Genomic DNA, 15690 nt, shown 5'->3' on the forward strand with positions numbered 1-15690 from the left:
TATATATATATATATATATATATATATATATATATGCCATTTTATTATAGCACCCAGTGCCATAATAAAATGGGACTAGGTGCCAGGAAAATGCATAATGCTCCCCCTTTAAGAAATGAGTGAAGATCAGAACAGGATTTCATCAGTAAAGTGTCCAATACACCAGTACACACTTGGCCATGTTGTAAATAAAACATTTAAATACCATCAGAGGACATGTAATCCTTCCAGTGGATTCACTCAGCCCCTTTGGAGGAGAAGCAAAGCCACTGAAGTGGATTCGGTTATTCCAGTCCTCATGTTAAATTACATGGAAGCGGTATCAAATCCTGCCTCTCTGAGGGCTTTCATAGTTGTTTGTCATTCTGATCCATTCATGGTCATTCTTGGCTCTTTTCTCCTCAGAAACGCTGCCAGAAATATTTCCTCATAGCCGCACGTGCCTCGTCAGACTTGAGTCGCAGCTAATCTCAGTCAGGGTCTTTCGGTTTGCTGCTGTAAAGCAACATTAGTCGCCTTGTTGTTTGGCCAGTTTTATTTATGAAGTGTTTTACAGAAAATTAAAACATGACATTGAAGATTAGAATATTACATCTGCCCAATAAAACCCCTTTAAAAACAGAAACATGGACTGAATGGAAAGTATTCTTAATGCCTGCTTAAAGGTTATTTTTAAAAGGTACATTTAATCTGCCTAACGAGCCTAATCAGAATGCATATTGTAATTTTTTTCATATGACTGTGTGATACGGGTGATTTCCTTTTTTTTTGACAGAGCTCAGGAATGTGTCTGGTTTTAGAGGAATCCTGCTAGAGTCTAATACTGGAGCGTTTCTGTTGCAAAAGCAGAGGGACGCTACTGTACTGGATCGGAGGAAATGGAAGTGATAACCATCCCCCAAAATCATTTGAGTCGGTGAAAGGCTATATCAACATTTCAAGCGGTGCCGGGCAGACTTTGAGCTAAGCGTTGATTAGCATATGTCCATTCTCTGAGGACAGAGCTGTAGGTGACTGCTTAAGAAGGACACAGATTGACCCGGGTCACTCAAATCCTCAGTGACCTCCTTTGAACTTGCGACAACATGCATCCATCAGCTCTTTCATAACCCCCGGCCTGACCCCATCACCTGATTTAACTGGGGCTCCTGAGCACAGCTGGCTGTTTGTTTGGTAATCCCTCACCTCAATCTACACGCAGACGTATTTATCACTCAGTGAGTATACATTAGAGACATTTAGATATTTTATAGAAGAGTGAAACAAGAAAGCACAAAAAAAACCCCACCTTTCATTTCCAGAAGTAGCTGCTGGTTTACAGTCCATCGCTAACTTGCTGTTTGCTAACGTTAGCAGAAGTTAGCTAAATCAGTTAGCTTGAGTTTCTTTCTTTATTTTTCTAAACAAACAAAGACATACGTGGCAACATTTTTAACATTGCTGCGTTAAAAACCTACAATTCCTGTTTTTTATATTGTTGTATGTAATAACTGACAGGTTTATCAGTAAAAGAAAAATTATGACAAGATTTAAAAAATGTAAATATTCCAAAAGGCCAAAATCTCACCCATCCTTCGATTTAAATTTGTTTCACTGAGATGTCAAAGAAAGTGCAGAGTGACTGAAGCGTTCTCCATTTGTATTAATCATAAAGTAATGCAGAGCTACCCCTTCCCAACCTGTTGTTGCTGGTGTTTTTAGTCACCATAATAATAACAGCGGTGCCACTCGTCAAGCTACAAGTGGCACCGCTGTAAAGCAGCCTAGTGCAGGCTAGCAACCCAAGAAGAGAACCCAACCATAAACCAGCTCATTATAAACAGCTAGACTTGTAATAAACTTGGATTAAGGAAAGGAATCTACTGATTTTATTCAAGTTTTTTGTATTAAATAAATAAGTAAACAAATCAGAAGTTTTATTATTCTAGACGCAGCTATAATCATTTTCTGCTTTTCAGTTTTAACAAAAAGCTATAGGTAATTTTTATTTTGTCACCGTCCCAAAATAATTTGGGCAAAAAAATGACATGGGCCATTATTTTAGTAAAGTGACAATATTTTCTTTTTAGATTTTTGCATAAATATCAAAACACTATTTTTATTCACGAATATCAACGTGTGAAAATCTCTTCTAGCTTTTTCCTGGTCAAACAAAGCCAAAACAATTAGCATTATTCTTATGTCTCAGTTTTTCGTGCTGAATTTTTCCTATATTATAAGAAAACATGTATAATCAACTGTATTTCTTTCTAAGACACAGCTCATATTATCACAGTTATCTGTATTTTCAGCTGCCAGCTGTGTAACGATTTCATCAATGGTCAGAAATATGTCGGAGCCCGCCCTATCGGCCATTATCTCATACACTTTCACCTTTGTCTGTGTCTAAATTCACCTGAAACCAGACGCCTCGGTCAGATTGTGATTAGTCAGGCATCACTATTGATTGGTTGTTTACTGCTCCTTCTGCCAGCCCCAGAGACACCTCAGTGTCTCCACGGGCAAGAGATTAGCTCCCCCATTGTCACCAAAACAATAACACACACACACACACACACGCGCGAACACACAAAGTACTGCTTGGCGGAGAAGCCGTCTCTGCTGCCAGCCCGGCCAGCTTCTGAGACCTCTGGCATAACTGTAATTGAGATGTTAAACAAGCAGTGTTACTCTGTTTCTGTTGCATGGTGTGTTTAAATAAGAAACAGGAAAATAGTAGTTTAAAACCTCACTGTAATTTGAACATACCTTTTTTTTTTTAATTCCTCCCCCAAAAACAATTTTTCTATTTGTCATTTCTGAAGTTTCTTGTAAACATCCCCGTATAAAATTCCCAAAATACTAGCGGTAGCTACGCCAAGTCTTTTGCGGTGCTTATGGAAACACACAAGAAACGGACAAGAAGGCCTGCAGCGAGTTGCACGAAGCCAGCGGTGCCTTCTCTTTGTCTTTTTTTCCAGTTCCCACTCAGACATAATTAGATATCCTTAGCCCCCATTGGGAAAATGGAAATGGTGGGAGTGGGGTGAAGAATGAGAAGGGAGGGGTGAAATGGGGAAACTAGTTGCTTGTATTAGTGTGGGGTTATCTAAGCTGTTTCAATAAACAACATTTTCTGAAGCCAAAACAGAACATTTTAGCCTGAGAGTCAGATTGTAAAACCCTCTCCAGAGCTCAAAGTGAGGCAACCATCCATCCTCCAACACAGCCAAGAAAACAAAGAGGTTGCTTCAGAAGTGTCTTGAGGGTTCCTTCTCAAGAAACATATCTAGAAAGACCTAAAACTAGCAGTCCACTGAATCTATCTAGACAGAAGAACTCTACTTCTTTGGTCTAGATCACGGGCGCCCAAAGTCAGTCCTTGAGGTCCGGCATCCTGCATGTTTTAGTTCTCTCCCTGATAGTAGAAACGACCTTTTCAGCATGTCAATGTTCTTCTTAGGCCTCTAATGAGCTATTATTTGACCCAGGTGCATAAAACCAGGGAGAGAACTAAAACACGCAGGATGCCGGCCCACGAGGACCAACTTTGGGCTCCCCTGTTCTAGATAGTCTGGTTTGTTTGGGAAGGAGTGAATGCGCAATCAAACTCTGATGCAGAACAAAAAGGCAAACTCTAGTATTTCTTCAACCTAGGCCCCAGTCTAGTACCATTCATATGCATATCTGAATACCAAGCAGACCGGAGACCATGCAGGAAAGCAAACCATAGTGCAGGGCATTCTGGGTAAACGCAACCAAAACAAACGCAGAAGTCTTGTGCTAATCAGGAAAAATGACTTCTGGTCTTTTGGTACAGACAAAACAAAAATCCTGCAACTGCTAAAATATCCACTCCATTTTTGTTAAATTTCGTGAAGAAGAAAGTTGTGTTGTGTTCTTCAGGGATTCTTGATGCAGCGCCACCACAGGCGAGGAGGGGAACAGGTTTTTCAATGGTTTGACACAACGCCATGTGAAAACGAACCGCATCAGCTGAAACTGTAACAAATGTTGCAACTTTGGTCCCCAATGTACCGACCATTAGGTGTGAAAACACCCTTAGTTATCCATCTGAAAAGATCCGCAAATAGAAGAATTTGCGAATACCGAACCGAGTAGAGATTCTGTGGAGACATTTTTAAGAAGACTTGAGGCTAGTAAAGGATCTTCATATATTATAAAATATATTATAAAAGAAGTGATGAACTCATGTTTTAACGTTTCCGAGACATTTAGCGACTTTTCAACGTGTGATATTTAGCCTGATTTTTTATTTATTTATTTATTTATTTTATTTTAAGAAAACAAAAATAGTTTTAAGAGCAGGTTTTGAACATAAAGCAGTAAGTAGTATACGTGGTATCGCCAATTGAAAGCGTTATCACGATATGCAAATGCCATACCGAGTCGGGCCTGTGTGGTGTCGGGCTGCAGCGGGGTGTAAGGGGTTAACTCTTGTTGCTACGCGGAGCGCACAGCTGAATTATGCAAGCTGTGAAGCGTAGACAGAGAGAAAAGAAAGTGCATTACAAAATGCTGAGCTCAGGGGTTTGGCTCGGAGCCAGTTCTGACGCTCCTACATGTGCTTTCTCACACTCAGCTGAGGGCATAGCAATTTTTTTTTTTTTTTTTTTCCAGCGGCACAGCGGCGCTCCTTCCTCCAGCCGAGTCGCTGTCTCTCTTTCTGTTACGTCAGAGGTTCAGCTGTAGGCCAGGCATGACCGGGGCGGGGCCACGCCGCTGACGCTGCTGTGTTTGTCTCCGCGTTACAGGATGTGGACCCGGCGGTTGTGTAGAGTGTGGTCCGGTGCGCGCGCGCGCGCGCGTGTGTGTGTGTGTGTGTGTGTGCTTGGCAGGAAAAGCAGCTGTAAGAAGTGAAACGGTGTTTTCTCCATTTCTACACGGGGTTTCGCTCTCAGATATCGACTCCTTCCGCTCCCGTTTGGTTTGGCTTTGGTGTGCGTCGCGTCTGCAGACAAAACACCCACTCTGCTTACAGCGATTCTTCCACAACACTGGGATGGATATGTGTCAGCTATGTGCCGGGTGTCACACACACACTGGAGAAGATGTGAGCAAAGTGGAAATTAGACCTGATGTTCCAGTTCAGGTTCTGGAGCTCATATATGCGAACAGTGTGTTTGTTTTAGTATAAATAGTAATAAAACCCAGTACAGGACTCTGCAACAATCACCCAGTTTACTCATTAGGAAGATATGATATCAAAAATAGAAGTCAAGTTTATTTGTGGAGCAAAATTCAGCCGTTCAAAGTCCTCTTGCATCATAAAAACATCATAGAGTTAGCAACTATGAAACAAGCAATAAACATTACAGTTTGTCAAAATCATCAAGCAAATACACATCAAATATAATGATCAATCTTCTAGTTACTACTAATCAATGGGAATGATAAACAGGTGGGGTTTTAGCCTTGGAAGTCAGTGTTTCAGCATTTTTGCATTTTTCTTGATTGTTCCAGATTTCCAGATTTGTGAATAGCTAAACACCACGGGTTAGCAGTGGTATTTAGCTGATCTGTCCAATACTGCACTTAGACCTGTTGACTTTCTGTTGTGAGAAGCCTTGCTAAGGGATACATACTGCTTTAAACTTCTTCCATTTTGCTATTTATAACCACAAACCTTCTTGTATTTAGAGATTCTGAGTTTGAAGTACCTTACTCCCAGAAATGTAACAACAATCAAAATGTCTGAGGTAATAATTAGTAAAGACTCAGAGAAGTGTGATATTCTCAGTAGATCACACTAAAGTACTGCTGTAAGACCAGCCTGTCTGAGTTTCACATTCTCAAGACACAGCAGAGGTTCTCGCCTGTGAGAACAGCAGTCGTGTTATTTAAACCTCCCCCGTAGACCGACTTGACAGAAGGTCGAGTCTTTGACGCAGCTTTCCATTTTCTTTGGCTCAGACGGCCACCTAATAAAGCCGCCTGTCAGCTGTCACAGTCTTGGCTTCGTAGCTCATCAGGCTCTCGTTTGGCCGCGCTGCGTGGACGACAGCGGGGAGCGAGAAGCACATCCCGCTCCTGCGACTCAAGCGACTATTGCGTGCTACGCTTCTCGTTGGGCAGAACGAACTTGTTGGTCTTCGCCGTGCTGCGAACCTGAGACGGGGACAGGCTGGTTGTGGACGATGAACTCCTACGGTGTGTACCACCGTGCCTCTGAGACCATCTGTTAACCCACGAACCCTGTCAGGTTGTCTATTCCAGGGTTTGCTTATAGAAGTGGTTGTTGTCATGGTGTTCTTTGCCAACGCCTGTCCATCTGCCGTGTCTTTCCAAGTTTAATATTTCAATCTCATTTTCGCTTGCGGCTCGTTTGAAGTGAAAACCGATGCCCTGGTCAGGTTTACGATACATTCCCGACTGAAACCCAAATATACAGGATTTGAGAAGTCGGTTTAATCTCGCCTCCATGTGAATGTTCTTCACAAAAACTTCTATAGGCCAAAGATTGACAGTTTAATAGCAGGACTTTGTGCTGCTGGTGAAATGATCCTGTCGGTGCTGACAGAGGAAGGAGGCAATTAGGGAAAGGCAAGCATTAGAGGTGTTGTGAAAGGGAAATGAAAAGTAAATGAGAGTGTGTGTGTTTCTGTGGCACGCTTTCAGACAGACAGGTTAACGGTGAAGTGAGGGGATGATCAGTGAATAATGAACGTAATATCATATTAGCAATGTTCAGTCTGAATCTGATTGGCTCTTCAAATTTCTCGGTAAATAAATTTTTTGTGATATTTCTGTTGAGGAGGAAGTAAATATTGCTCCACTATTCCTATGCAGTTTACACAGTTTGGTCCCGGGCTACGTCAGGCTGCAACAGATATTTGAGGCAGTTCCACAAATGTATTTCTTTATAAGCTCCATGTCTCTGAGGTGCCTTATACATATATTAACATAAGCGCTAAAATGATGTAACAACAACCTGAAAACGTTACCCATCTCATGCTATGTAGACCCTTTGTCTGCGCCGATGAAGTGTTAACTCACCTTTGGGTGCTAAGAGATTAGAATATTTCCAGCTGATGCCAGCTGCGTTTTCATTACAAATGTGTTCAAAACTATGTTGATATTCTGCTAATGTAAAAAATAAAATAAAATACATACAATTTCACAATAGCATAACATCCCATGTCATCATCCTCTTGACATTTTGTTGCTTTCTTTGTCTTTTTCTCCAGTAGCAACATCCAGTTGTCGATTACGTGACTCATGTGTTACAAATAAAGAATTTCCTTGCCGTTTTGCGAAATACACCAGTTTCGATATGACCTTTTTCTAAGCAAAAAACATGAGTTTTTTTGTAAATCACCGTGTTTCCATTACACAAAATTATTTTCGTAATCCCAATTTGTGCAATTTGATGGTCAATGGAAATGCAGCTGCTCTGGTCTACGTTTAGCACTTCCTGTGTTCCTTTGAGCTCGGAAAATTGGGTAAACTACAAACTGAATTACCGCCCAAAATGGCTCTTGAGAAACTGGAGCTTTCTTTTCTTACCTTTTGTGCTACCTTTGACTTTATTTGTAAAAACCTTAGAAATACTGAAAAAGTCTGGCTCCAAGTCCTATTCTTCACTCAGTCGAGGTGTCCACACTGAACAGTGTTGATGTTACACTGAAAACTAAAATCTCTTGGTACATCTCCACAAAACCTGCAGCGCCTGATGATGCTTATCTTCATTATTAAGTTCCAGTTAACTCCACAATGGGTTTTGAAATAGCTGAAAGTCATAAAACTTTATTTCATTACCTCTGATTGACGGCGAACATGTTTCTGTGCAGGTTTCCACCTCAGCGGGACGGTCCGGGAACCGGCCACGTCCTCCGAGCCGGAGCTGCTGTGCAACGTCAGCGTCAGCTTCGACCGCTGCAAGATCACGTCGGTGACATGCAGCTGCGGCAACAAGGACATCTTCTACTGTGCCCACGTGGTGGCGCTCTCACTCTACCGGGTACGGAAGCCCGAGCAGGTCAAGCTGCGCCTGCCCATCTCAGAGACGTTGTTCCAAATGAACAGGGACCAGCTGCAGAAGTTCGTCCAGTACCTGATCACGGTGCATCACACGGACGTGCTGCCGACGGCGCAGAAGCTGGCCGACGAAATACTGTCGCAGAACTCCGAGATCAACCAGGTGCATGGTGAGTGGAGGGGCCGTTTGGGGCCTCGGGGCCAACAAGAGGCTGAACTTTTAATATGCGTACAAACATGCAGTCAAGCTGACGCAGGTATTTGTTTTCATGTTTGTACTGTTTCGTACCAGTCGAGGCACAGCTGGTGGGTGACGTCGTAAGAAAACCTGCTTTTGGTTTTCTTTACAGAATAAGCAGAACAGCTTCTTATCTGCTTACCACAGAAGTTGGGATAATGGCCTGAACCTGAACAATTAAATTATGTCTGAGTTTTTGTCTCCGTTTTTAGGATAAGCTATAAAGTAAAATCATAACGCAACTCGTTCACACGCTTCTCGTCACAGTAATAACTATTTAGCCGCTTGAATCAATTTTTATAGACTGAAAACATGAGTCTGTTTATAAGCTTGCAGCTTCCTGATTGTTCTGGGCACTTCAGGCTTCAGTTTCTCACTTCATATTTCTGCCTAGCTACTTTCACTCTCTCTGTGGTCGAACCTTTTTACAGCGTTCAGTTTTCCCAAGAGACGCTTGTTAAGTGTTCCAAAAGTTGCTCTTCTGGGCTGGCTTTAGTCGTGGGGTTAATGCTATTGATCAGTGTTTAAGCTGACCGAGCACACATTAATGCATTCTGTTTGATTGGAGCACATTAAAAAAAGCAGTTTAAATACAAATTTCTGTATATAATCTGTACTGTTAAGTAAGAATTTCAAATTTCCCTAAAAACAAAACAAAACAAACAAACAAACAAACAAACAAAAAAAAAATCCAGCTGAAGGGCAGATTCTGCTCTTAGGTTTTTCACTTGTCCAGATCTCAAAATTCAACACATGTCCAGCCAGGTCAAGTGAGGAGAAAGCAAGAGATACTCCACCTGCTTAAGATCCCTGGAACCTGATGGGATTCTGAAGACATGTGATAGATAGATAGATAGATAGATAGATAGATAGATAGATAGATAGATAGATAGATAGATAGATAGATAGATAGATAGGTACTTTGCTAGCTAACTACATACACAGCTATGTCAAATTTAATAAATGATTAAACTTTTGTTTTCTAAAGTCTTACTTGGTTTCAATATTTGTATTAGCTAGCATAGCTGAAGGTGGCTGAAATTAGCATTTTCTTCACATGTTTCAAATGTCATTCTGTCACACATAATAATAATAATAATAATAATCAACAACTTGAGAGAGCTTAACCACTGTCTGTTTGCTTTTTTCTTCTCTTCACTCATGGTAGGAGCTCCAGATCCGACGGCGGGGGCGAGCGTGGACGACGAGAACTGTTGGCATTTGGATGAGGAACAGGTCCAGGAACAGGTCAAGCTCTTTCTCTCCCAGGGCGGGTACCACGGCTCGGGAAAGCAGCTCAACCTGCTGTTCAGCAAGGTACCGACCATAGAGCCACATTAGGGCTCTCCTCTTTGTGTCTTTCTTTGGGTAATAATGGAGCTACAGAGATGTGGGATACCACAAGGATGCGTGTCGATGTCTGTGCTTCTTTTATAACTTGTGATGTGTGTTGTGACGCAAAAGACAATATTCTGTTTCTGTCAAATTTAATCAGTGATTAAAGTTTTGTTTTCTAAACTCTTTTTTAGCTTTCTAAAGCATTTTTCCCCTGTACTTTGTGCCAGTATTTCTACTTGTTGGTACATATTTTAGGTCTTTTTACAAGTTTTTACTTAAGCTAATTTTTTTCCAGTAGTCTGATGGAGAATCAATGCAACCAAATATCATTCTCATATGCAATTAGTGGTGAATGTTTTATGAATGATGGCTGTTGTATTCTATTTAAGTAAGATTGTTATCATGTGTGATTTATTTTACAAACTTTCTGACCCAGTCACTCCTTTTCCTCATCCTGTTTCTATTTTTCCTTCATTTTGGTGATTTCACCTTCATTAACTGAAGCCATGCAGATTCTTCTTTTATTTACACTCATATGTCCTGTTTCCAAATCATTTTTTTTTTAAATAAAATTAGATTTTTCGCCAAAAGAAAAAAAAAAAAAAAAGAATACTACATGTCTCCATGTGACCTGAACTCCCCTGTGCCCTCCAGGTGAGAGAGATGCTGAGGATGAGGGACTCCAACGGCGCTCGCATGTTGACGCTGATCACAGAGCAGTTCATGGGCGACCCCCGACTGGCGCTGTGGAGGCAGCAGGGGACCACCATGACTGACAAGTACAGGCAGCTGTGGGACGAGCTAGGTACGGCGATGAAATGTGGCCGCGCCCGGACACTGACGCCGGATGGCAGCTGCTGTAAAACATTACCGCTGCTCGGCGTCATCAATCGATTCGATAAGACTAATCAATACGCATTTTGGTGCGTTTGATGAAGCTTGTTAATTTGTTTTACTGCGTAATTGAAAAACTTTCTGTCTTAGCATCCATTTGTAACAAGATGCTGTGTGCGGTATGTAGACATAAAGTGGTGTGAGGTATTCCTGTACGCCTCCAGGCCTCAGCGCAGCGATCCTCTGCAGTAACACGATGATGCATTAATGGGACGAGGCGGGTCAGACTCATGCTTTAACTTTGAACAGCAGCTGATTTGGCTTCATATGAACCATTTTACTCCCACAAAAGCATTTTTCTTTAGCAAAAGGTTTTATCTGAAACTCACACAAACTTGCAGCAGAGACACGACGGAGTACTTGGGCCGGGCTAGGAAAAAGTTTTATTTTAATTACGAGAATAAGGTCATAATATTATGAGGAAAGAAGTTGTACAACAGTAAAACATCAGTGATTCAATAATAAAGTTGTAATGAGACAAAAATAGTTGTACGACATTACGAGAATAATAAAATATTGCTTAATTTAATTTTTATTTGTTTTTCTGGTAGTAGCTTTCATAAAATTACTGCTTCATTCTCCTGGTATTACAACTATATTCTGGCTGTATATTATAACTTGATTGTCATACAATTTTATTCTGAAGTCTTTACAACTTTATTCTCGTATCATAACATCTTTGTTTTCAAAAATGTTCAAATAAGCTTTTCCAGAAATGTCAAATGACAAAATTTCAAAAAATTTTCTCGCAAATTTTTTACTTTTCAAACTCATAAATTTCCACGATTTTTTTTCTAGAAAATTTTTAGATTTTTGGCAGAAATGTACTATTTTTTAAAAATGCTCTAATATATTTTTTAACTACATTAACTCTAATACGCCGTCTTCTTGCCATCTCACATCTGCATTATACGAACTTAACTTAAGAATCAACGTCACTCTGACATTGACACAGTAATAACAATTCCTTTTGCTTCCATACGTCACAATATTTGCTTTTCATTCGGGTTTCCACTGATCCGTTGTTGTATTTTTGCCGACTCTCCTTCAGCAGTTTGCATCTCGGAGCAGAGTGTGTGATCTCGGGTCGTGTGTGTGTGTGTGTGTGTGTGTGTGTGTGTGTGTGTGTGTGTGTGTGTGTGTGTGTGCAGGCGCCCTGTGGATGTGCATCGTCCTGAACCCGCACTGTAAGCCTGAGCAGAAGTCTTCGTGGCTCCGGCAGCTCCGCAGGTGGAACGGCGTGGACGTGTGTCCCTTGGAGGATGGTAACCATGGCAGCGAGCTGATCAATCTGACCAACGCTCTGCCCCAGGGGCCTCCTGGCAATCCAGGTGAGAGGAGCGCGGCCCTTCCTCTGTTTTATCTCCACGCTCTCTCTCTCCCTCCTTCCCTCCAGTTCGCTCCCGTCATTCTGCTGCCGTAGTAACGCCGTTGAGCCCTCCCCTTTCCTCCACCTCTCTTTTAATCAAGTCTCCATGCTTCAGTCTCAGAGCCTGCGAGCCTTATTACCCTTTCAGCGTGGCTAATAGAATGAGCCTAATAACACAGTGGAGGTCCTGCAGCTTTTTCTTATTTCACTCGCTTTCACTGCATCAGAGAAATTCCCTTTTTCCCAGGTAGAAAAATAATGTTTGTAAGAAGGAAAGAGGGATTTCTATTGCTGCTGGTGTTTCTATCCAGACAGTCTCTGCAGCTCTGTGTCATTCTGACATCTTACTGTTGTGTTCCTAATAGTGTGTCCCTTTTTACTTCCGATACGATACCGATATCAACCCAATACGATATCAGCACAAATCATACATCATTTTATTGCTTATTTTGCAACATGGTTCGTACAGCTGCATAAAACACTTGAAAATATATTTAATTCAGCTGTTTTCAAGGTTTGGAAAGTGCTTGAAATTCAAACGGCACACCTTTGAAAATGAAGTGCAACGTAACGTTTAGAAAAAGTTTTCATACGCCTAATAAAAAGACAGATTTTTTTCCTCATTGTCTGAAGTTAAATCAGATGACATTTTTCTTGTCTTGGGTCAGATGGAATCACCAAAATTATTTCTGTTTGTTAAATGCAAGAAGACTTGGCGAGAATTAATTTTTTTCTAATTGTCTTTGCATATTTTGTTTAAGCACTTAATTTGAGCAGGAAGGTCATTTACCTGAAAATGATTAGTTTGGATTGTTTCAGTGAGATGAATATTTAATATTTCTAATTATTTATCATTCTATATTTTATACACTAAGCAACATTATTGAACCTGCTGGATTTTAATTAGTGTTTTGTTCTTGAACCAGTCATTTCAAAACATAACCGATTCCCAATATCTGTTTAGCTTCTTCTGGCCCTTCTTTTATCCTTGTTTTAGCAAATTAGCACCATTATTTGCGCCGGTTCTTGTCTTGACACTTCCTGTTTTACTTGTGATATGAACAATGTGATAACTTCCTGTCGCCACACGGTCGAGTTGTGACTAAAGTCCTTCGGGTTTGACGAAGCGTTCCAACTCTCCGTTCCGCAGACGCTCTGACGCGCCCTCACCGGACCGTCTTCACGCGCGCCATCGAGGCCTGCGACCTGCACTGGCAGGACCCCCACCTGCAGCACATCATCACCGAGGACCACTACAACAACTACTGTTACCACGACAACCTCAACGGCTCCCTCTTTGACTCCAGAGGGTGGCCCCTGTGGCACGGTGAGATCAAAATCTTACCAAGTCTGCTCAGTCTAGTTCCAAACGGGACAAAATCATCTGTAGATAAAGGAGCTTGTTTTATGGCAATAATTCCTTAATGTTGTTGAAAAAACACAAGTTTCACTGGCAGATTATTTCACTGACGACATGGGAGAAATGTCTTGTTATAAGTGAAATAATTTGCCAGTGGAACTAGAACTTTTCATCAAAATTAAGGAATTATTTACCTAAAACAATATCCTATATCTTCCTGAAAAGTTACTTGTAAGTAAGTTTAGCATATTAAGATATTTGCATTAGATACTAGACAAAATTACTAGTGTTTTTTTAAATACTTTTTTCTTTGTCAAAATAAAAACGTCTCTTCTTGCTGTTTTTTTTTTAATTCAGAAAACGTTCCCACGGCGTGCGCCCGAGTGGACGCCCTGCGGTCACACGGTTACCCCAGAGAGGCGCTGCGGCTGGCCATCGCCATCGTCAACACGCTGCGGCGGCAGCAGCAGAAGCAGCTGGAACTTTTCCGCGGCCACAGAAAAGGTCAGTCAGTCTTCTTTTGCTAATGTGGAGTTTAGCGAAGGGAGGTTTTGTATCTTAGGTGACAAATCGACACAATGTAAAAGTTGCCTATTTGTTCAGAACACAAAGTTTATACCTAATTCTGATCTGGTACCTGGTAGTAACTCAGCTGTCCGTGTTCTCGTTCCCTCAGAGCTGCTCCACAGGGGCGTAACATCCGTCACCAACCTGGAGGGCTGGGTGGGCCACCCTCTGGACCCCATCGGCACTCTGTTCGCCACCCTCCTGGAGACGGGACAGGGGAGCGACGACGGAGCTACCGCCGACTTCCCAGGTAGACGCTCACAGATTAACAGCAACTGCGGTTCAATTAAGCACAGAATAGCACAGATTGAAATTCTGAAAACAAATTTGCTCAGCGGAAACACGGCAATTGTGAAAAAAAAAAATCACTCACGTTCTTCTATAAAACGTTTTTTTGCGCTAGGGTGAGGTGTTTTTTTTTTTTTTTTTCCAGCAGTATTGAAATAGATGAATGCAAAGAGGATGACAGGAAGTAGGAGAATGACACTTTGTATTTATTTTTTTTTCCAGACAATCTGCAGCTCACAAATCGCACAATTCATAAAAAGTTGTGCGTTGAATTCATTACTCTTCTCTAAAATCACCATCTACAATTTCCCCAAAACGCTCCAAGTAGTCAAGTAATTAGATGTTTATATTCATGCTCTTATTTTGAAGTGAGTGAAGAGTGTTTACACGGCTGTTTTCATTTTCTCTCCTCACATTCTCCCTTTTTTTTTTACCAATAGCTTTATATCAAGCAAAAAATGGGAACAAAATAAAACACGGACTCCAGATGAAAAAATATAAATACAAACACAACGTCTAAGGGTATTATAGAAAATGTAAATTATGTTAAAGTAAAATGGTGCATGAGTGCTGTAGTTTGTCAGAGGCAAATATAATTTGAATTGAAGATAGCAGGTTAGCACTAGCTTCAGCTAATCCCCATGTTGGTGTAGCGGTTTAGCATAGAGGAATGTTTATGATTTGTGCTTTAGGGTTCGTTCAGCTAACTTTTCACTCGGCGTTGCCCACCACTGTTGGTACTTAAAACCAAATACAAGATCACAAAAAAGTTAACCTCTTTAGAAACGACACCAGAAATCGTGGCCTCCACCTCCACCGCCTCCTGTGGTAACAACGTTTCCATTTGTCGGACTCGAGCCGTTAGACGCACCCAGATGTTTTCCTTTACCGCAGATGGAGCCGTCCTCAAACGCACCATCACGCTGCAGCGGTTGCATCGTTCCCATCAGACCTGCAGGGCCTCGGGTCGTAATCAGCAGAGATGACACAGACGTGCTGATTGGCCTGCAGTCGTCCTCCGATACCGGCTCATGAATAAGAGATGCGGCAGGAAAAACACTCCAATTAAAACGCATTAATTATGCAGGCAGACGAGTTTCAACATGCCACAGCCAGACAGGACGTCACAGCAGCCCTCCGCTCGCGTCTCTGGTATAAAGTACGATTAATTCACAAAGCGCCCCCTGCGCTCAAGACCACCTTGAATTATTAGGCAGTTTAGAGTTTGTTTCCACTCGGTGGATCTGAGCTTTAAGATGTTGTTTTAGAAGAAAAATCTCAAACTTATTCTCCATTTCAGAGAGGGCTTTTATATTTTCCAAGTCAATCAAGACTCTACAGGCTTTCAACACTTGAATTCAGGTCGTTTGGACAGACTGTCAGATTGATCATCCGAGGTCTTCAACCTTAGAGATTGTACTTTAGCTTTTTCGCTGAAGATTGTTAGTTTATTTGATCTATTCAACTTTTATTTCTACAGGTTGTCTCATCGAGATCCAGGATCTCATTTACAAATTAAGAGCTGTTGAAGGAGTTTATTTAATCGCTCATTTCACTTCCTTACACTAAAGCTCCTACCCTTGTATTTCAGAACAGGACATTTTCATTTATTTTTGTGGATTCTGATAATTATGGCTTACAGCCAAATATTAGATTCCC

At 41.4% G+C, this 15690-nt stretch overlaps 1 protein-coding gene across 1 annotated transcript in view; it reads left to right on the forward strand.

Annotated features, from left to right (window-relative positions):
* Nucleotides 1-15690, forward strand: part of LOC106963268 (zinc finger SWIM domain-containing protein 6-like) — a 59512-nt gene that overhangs the window by 30129 nt on the left and 13693 nt on the right. Inside the window, exons 2-8 of the mRNA XM_015058086.1 lie at nt 7791-8147; nt 9384-9532; nt 10208-10358; nt 11599-11778; nt 12967-13143; nt 13534-13680; nt 13853-13993. Coding sequence (XP_014913572.1) covers nt 7791-8147; nt 9384-9532; nt 10208-10358; nt 11599-11778; nt 12967-13143; nt 13534-13680; nt 13853-13993 — 1302 coding nt within the window. The remainder of the gene's footprint in view (nt 1-7790; nt 8148-9383; nt 9533-10207; nt 10359-11598; nt 11779-12966; nt 13144-13533; nt 13681-13852; nt 13994-15690) is intronic.

Source organism: Poecilia latipinna, unplaced genomic scaffold (genome assembly GCF_001443285.1).
Source record: "Poecilia latipinna isolate Pla-1442-1.1 unplaced genomic scaffold, P_latipinna-1.0 Scaffold1515, whole genome shotgun sequence".
In the NCBI taxonomy this organism is placed as follows: Eukaryota; Metazoa; Chordata; class Actinopteri; order Cyprinodontiformes; family Poeciliidae; genus Poecilia; species Poecilia latipinna.